The sequence below is a fragment of the Callionymus lyra genome, chromosome 1 (assembly GCF_982586985.1).
Source record: "Callionymus lyra chromosome 1, fCalLyr1.hap1.1, whole genome shotgun sequence".
Taxonomy (NCBI): domain Eukaryota; kingdom Metazoa; phylum Chordata; class Actinopteri; order Syngnathiformes; family Callionymidae; genus Callionymus; species Callionymus lyra.
Genome location: NC_141818.1, coordinates 35,807,502 through 35,813,404, shown reverse-complemented (window position 1 = coordinate 35,813,404; position 5,903 = coordinate 35,807,502). Strand labels below are relative to the sequence as shown.

Genomic DNA, 5,903 nt, shown 5'->3' with positions numbered 1-5,903 from the left:
ACGCGCCCATCCCTCTTCTCTTTCTTCACACCAGGCATCATGAGCTACGGATCTGAAGTCTTCTCCTCCTCCTCCTACAGGAGGATCTTCGGGGAGTCTCCCCGCTATGCCTCCTCTCCCTCGCGCCCGTCGATGGGCGCCTCGTCCAGGGGCTCCTACAGGTCCTCCTCGGCGTCTCGCACCAGCGCCGGTGGGGCCCTGGGCTACAGGAAAGCCGGCCGCTCCTTCTCCTCGATGCCCATGGACACCGTGGACCTGGCCCAGAGCAGCATCATCAACAACGAGTTCAAGATCGTGCGCACCAACGAGAAGGAGCAGATGCAGGGTCTCAATGACCGCTTCGCCATGTTCATTGACAAAGTGCGCAACTTGGAGCAGCAGAACAAAGTCCTGGAGACGGAGTTGGTGGCCCTGCGCCAGCGTCAGGCCGAACCCTCCCGCCTGGCGGACCTGTACCAGCAGGAGATCCGAGAGCTGAGGTCCCAGCTGGACGAGCTCAACGGGGAGAAGTCCCAACTGTTGATCGAGAGGGACAACATCGACGACGACCTCCAGAAACTCCGCGGGAAGTACGAGGAGGAGTTCCGAGCCCGGGAGGAGGCGGAGGCCACCCTCAAGGTCTTCAAGAAGGACGTGGACGACGCCACCATGGTGCGCCTCGACCTGGAGAAGAAGGTGGAGTCCCTCCTGGACGAGATCAACTTCCTGAGGAAGGTGCACGACGAGGAGGTGGCCGAGCTGTCCGACATGATCCAGGCGGCCCAGGTGTCCGTGGAGATGGAGGTGGCCAAGCCGGACCTGACCTCCGCCCTCAAGGAGATCCGAGGTCAATACGAGTCCATGGCGTCGAAGAACATGCAGTCCGCGGAGGAGTGGTACAAGACCAAGTTCGCGGACCTCTCCGAGCAGGCCACCCGGGGCAACGACGCCATCCGAGCCAGCAGGGAGGAGGTCAACGAGTTCCGGAGGCAGTTGCAGTCCAGGACCATCGAGGTCGAGAGTTTGAGGGGGACCAACGAGTCTCTGGAGAAGCAACTGAGGGAGATGGAGGACAGGCACGGGGCGGAGATCGGAACCTACCAGGTAAATCCAGATCAATTCCTTACTTTGGAGAACATTTTTAATGTATTTAAACTACACGAGACGAGGGTTCTGTCCATGGTGCTGAAACTCTCTCGAGGGGATTCAACCAGCAGTCGCAGCTGACAACGCCCATTGCCAGATAAACACTCGCACTGAGACCAACCATAATCCTTCTAGTCTAGATGAGAAAGAGGTCATTTACAACACAATATTTAAACGTATTATTCTTTTTTTAATTGTTAAACACTATCAAAAACACTTGTTTTGTTTTCTTTAAACCATCCTTAAAATGAAGGTTGCTTTACCATTCATTGGTAGAAAACTAAATGTCCTGATGCAAACACTTGCCTTTTTTATTTTCATTTTTATAAGCACATGAAAAAAATATCTGTAGCTTTTCTTCACTTTTAACCTAAATTAAGAATTCTTTCTCGTGCTGCTGATTCATAAAATTATGCCTTTTTCTCATCTTTGTCCATGAACTCTAGGTCATGTTAAAACTATACAAGCAGAGAGTTAGACAAAATACATAAAATAATATATTAAACAGATTGAAGATAGAATATCTTAACAAAGTGTAGCAATTTCTGCAAGAGTGTCTAACATGGGTTTGAAGGTAAATTGTTGTGGATTGTGGGCGGAATTTAAAACAAGTTTGAAAACATATTAACTAAAATAAAGTGGAGGAAATATTGTAAACCTAAAATTATATAATGAAAAAAGTAGTATAAAGCACAGCAAAACTAGTGAAAAAATGGAGTAAAAGTATCATATGAGATAAAGAAAACACTTATTAAAGCACATGTGGAAATATTGAGTCAAATTCTATATATTGTGAGATTTTATTCAGAATGCAACATGTAGGACGGACCTGAATGTGTAATTAACTCTTGTCTGTTTCTTCAGGATAGCATGGTAGAGCTGGAGAACGAACTGAGGGCCACCAAGAGTGAGATGGCCCGTCACCTGAGGGAGTACCAGGATCTCCTGAATGTCAAGATGGCACTGGACATCGAGATCGCAGCATACAGGCAAGACCTTTCCTATTACTCTCCTGGACATACGGTCAGGATACATCTCACACCGAGAAATCTTTCTACAGGAAGCTGCTGGAAGGCGAGGAGACCCGCATCGGCACGGGGATGACCTTCTCCAGCCAGCCCATAAGTAGCGGGCCGAGCTACAACTACCAGTCGCGCATGTACACCAGCTCTGGCAAGAGCTCCAAAAGGGAGGGCAAAGATGAAGACCAGCAGGCGGGCAAGGTCACGGCCAAGGTCTCCCAGCGCGAAGTGTACGAGGAGACCGTCGTCACCACCAAGAAGGTGGAGAAGCAACCGGAAGCTGGCGAGGGCCAGAAAAACTAGAATGTTACTTAGAGAGTCCTCTTCATGACCAGCGTCTTTTAAAATCTCAGCCGTTACTAGAGTCACATTGTGGATATGGGCGATCACGCGTTGAAACGGAGGTTAGTTAGAGTCGTATAGTTAGAGGTTCCTACTGCATCGGAATGTGACTAAAGTAACGGACGCGTTGCCGGGGTCGCTAACATTAAAAGGATTCATCACATATAACTAGCTTTCAATCCACCACCTTAATGCGAGTGACTATATGATTTCAAACGGGTGTCCAACTCAAAGTCCATTTTATGTGGCCCACTGGATGGTTAGCCCCAAAATCACACTATATGAATGTTCCAGTTGACCTGCTGTGATTAAGATAAAGGGAAAGACATGATGGAAGTCTTAAAGAAGGAAGACGAGCACACAGATAATGGAGCTAACCAACTCATACTTCCTGTCACACACAGCAAACACACATTATGTTCGGCACTGGACATCGAATGGTTGAGTTTGACATCCAAAGTACATTTTTGAAAGTATAGTAATAAATACTGAGATAGATCAAGAGACCATGTTGGGGACCACACACTTTCTTTTTAGTTACCCCTTGCTCCGATAAATCAAGATAAGCGAAACATCAGAAACATTACGAACACTCGAAAAGTTCCGTCAGTTAGAATGTCGAGCTGAACGACTCAGGTTTGAGTTGGAGGTACAACTGGTTCCTATGACAACATTCTTTTCACCGGATTTCTCTTTCTTCACCTTCGTACATCTAAGTACTTACGTAGCACCTGTTACCTGTCAAATACTCGGTCTCACTACTTCTATATTACAAGCTGCAAGTTTCAATCCAGAGAGCCAGAAACTACGACTTCACTTCTACAGTTAAGGTTTATATCATTACGATTGTTGGTAGACAACGCACACTCTGAGCACACAACCTGGATAAAATAACAACGTTGCATTACTATCATCGTTAAAGCACAAATCTGGGCTTCAATTTCAAGCAGTTAAGAAAAACTTGACCATTTTTGCACTTCTTTGGTCATTATTTATTTACAGTGTTGAATTGAAATGTCTCACTTGCATGAGCTTCAGAAGCAACATTGCTGAAGTGTATGTGACTAACATTTTTTGGTTGTTTTCCAAACAACTAGGGAAACAACTTGATTAACTGGCATGAATGGAAAATTAATCAAACATTCTACAGAACTGGTGCCATTAACATTTTATATTTCTCTAGCAAGCCATATTAAAGCCAAACTATATGGAATTTAAAAATGTGTTTCTGGCTCCCTTTAATGCCAGATGAGTGTACTGCAATGTATACTTTTTCCACTTTAAATAAAACCAAACATTACAGATAATATAATACAAAAAATATATTATCATTATTTCAAAATAAAAACACCAAAAGGTGTAATTTTATAAATGTAAAAAAATTGTGTAAATTTGCTTATTTCAGGCGATAAATTCTGGAAATTGGTAAAATAAATAAAAAGTGTTTTGATTAATACTTAGAAAGACATTTAATAATTCTTTCTGAAAATGTTTTACTGCTTTTGAACACAAAGTAGAGACAAAAAGCCACCAGTTTCGTAGAATGAGCCTGTTCCTGTATGCGATTGAATTAAAAAATGACCAGCGATGACGCTTGAAGCACAAAAGCACTGATGAACTTCTGTCACTAACCTTTGGTCACACGCCTGCCAAACAACAGCAACCTCTCTCTCTCTCTCTCTTAACTGTGGCCATGACTGGATGAATATACTGTTATAGTTCACTTCTGAAGATGACTTCCCTCCGAGTTTGACTCTCCTGCTGCTTTCCTCGTTCATCCGTTCACCGCTCAACACTCAACATCAAATGCGACCCTATCAACCCTCTGTAATGCTGAGGTGTTGACTTTAAATGCACAACTTTAGCATGTGTGTGTGTGTGTGTGTGTGTGTAGTCACGGTAGGCTGCGCAACGATGGTGACAAACTCTGGATCACAACACTTTTTAAGAAGCTACGACTGCAAAACCAAAGGGGTTTTCATTCATCAACTCACGACTGCAACACTGCCAGACTCAAGCACCAAAGCATTCAACTTTTAGCCGTAGAACAAAAAGCATAGGATGCAAAAAACTGCCTTAAAACACCAGCTGCATTAACATGGCCATGTGTGTGACGTGTGTGACTCTATTCAGTGAAGTGTTTTAGCATCTCTTTAGGAGTGTTCCTTAGTGCAGCCATTTTGAAAAAAGATGCTTTGCGATCGATTGTAGATGCTATGCCACTGTGTTACGACTGCATATGTATACTGTTTGACACCATATCAATAAAGACTTCATCAAAGACAGTATGTTGTCTGAATGTGCTTCATTTTGGCAGTAATGAGATCAAATCTCTTTGATTTAAATCATTATTATTCGCCCTTTGAAGTCAGCGTGAACCTTTACATCTTTTTTGTTTTGTAGAAATAAATAATTGTATTTGTTTATAAGTTTTTTTGTGGAGATGGAATTGTGCCAGCTCGATATGGCAACTAAAAAACAGTATAATAGCTAAAAAAAAAGCCTTAAAAAACGAACATTTTAAACCAAAAGCATGTCAAAGAGACAACACAAGGGATACCTCTAACACATTTGTTTTCAGGCCTTCGGGCCACCTTGACTCTGAGATAGCACAAGGGATACCTCAAACACATTTTTTTTCAGGCCTTCGGGTCAACTTCACCCAGAGATAACACAAGGGATACCTCAAAAACATTTGCTTTCAGGCCTTCAGGTCACCTCAACCCTGAGATAACACAAGGGATACCTCAACATGTTTGTTTTCAGGCCTTTGGGTCACCTTGACCCTGAGATAACACAATGGATACCTCAAACACATCTGTTTTCTGGCCTTCGGGTCACATCGACCCAGATACAACACAAGGGATACCTCAAACATATTTGTTTTCAGGTTTTTGGGACATCTTAACCCAGAGATAACTCAAGGTATACCTCGCTTGAAACATTTGCAGTAATAGTGACTCAAATGTTTCATTCAATTAAGGTAATTGTTTATGTTTCAGTGTTTTAATTTAAATGTTTTAATTTCAGTATGTGTGAATGGCTTTGTGACCCTGGTCTAGAAAGGCGCTATATAAATAGAGATTATTATTATTATAATTATTATTATTAAATGTATAAAAAAGATAATTTAATTTTATAAAAACGAAACATTACAGATTGTATGGCCATATTTTTCAGTCATATGAAGTCTATCGTCTGGTGGTTTTTCCTGATCCTTGTTGGTTCTCTTGTCTCCTCATAAAGTCCTTGGACCTTGACACCGACCGCCCCGAGGGGGGGTCATTTTTCTCAACCCTCGAGTCGGGCGTAAAATAGGGCAGCCATGACGTGTGCATGAGGTGGAAGTTCTTCAAAGATTAATAACCCTGCAGTGCTGCAGAAAATCCCTCCATAAACGCCATGTTACGAAAG

The 5,903-nt window shown here is 43.0% G+C and overlaps 1 protein-coding gene across 1 annotated transcript; it reads left to right on the top strand.

Annotated features, from left to right (window-relative positions):
• On the top strand, window positions 1–4,774 carry inab (internexin neuronal intermediate filament protein, alpha b). Its single transcript, XM_087804920.1, has 3 exons — window positions 1–1,083; window positions 1,990–2,114; window positions 2,186–4,774. Exons 1-3 carry the CDS (start codon window positions 40–42, stop codon window positions 2,448–2,450), a joined length of 1,434 nt encoding a protein of 477 aa, XP_087661046.1. The 5' UTR covers window positions 1–39; the 3' UTR covers window positions 2,451–4,774.
• The last annotated feature ends 1,129 nt before the right edge of the window (window positions 4,775–5,903 follow it).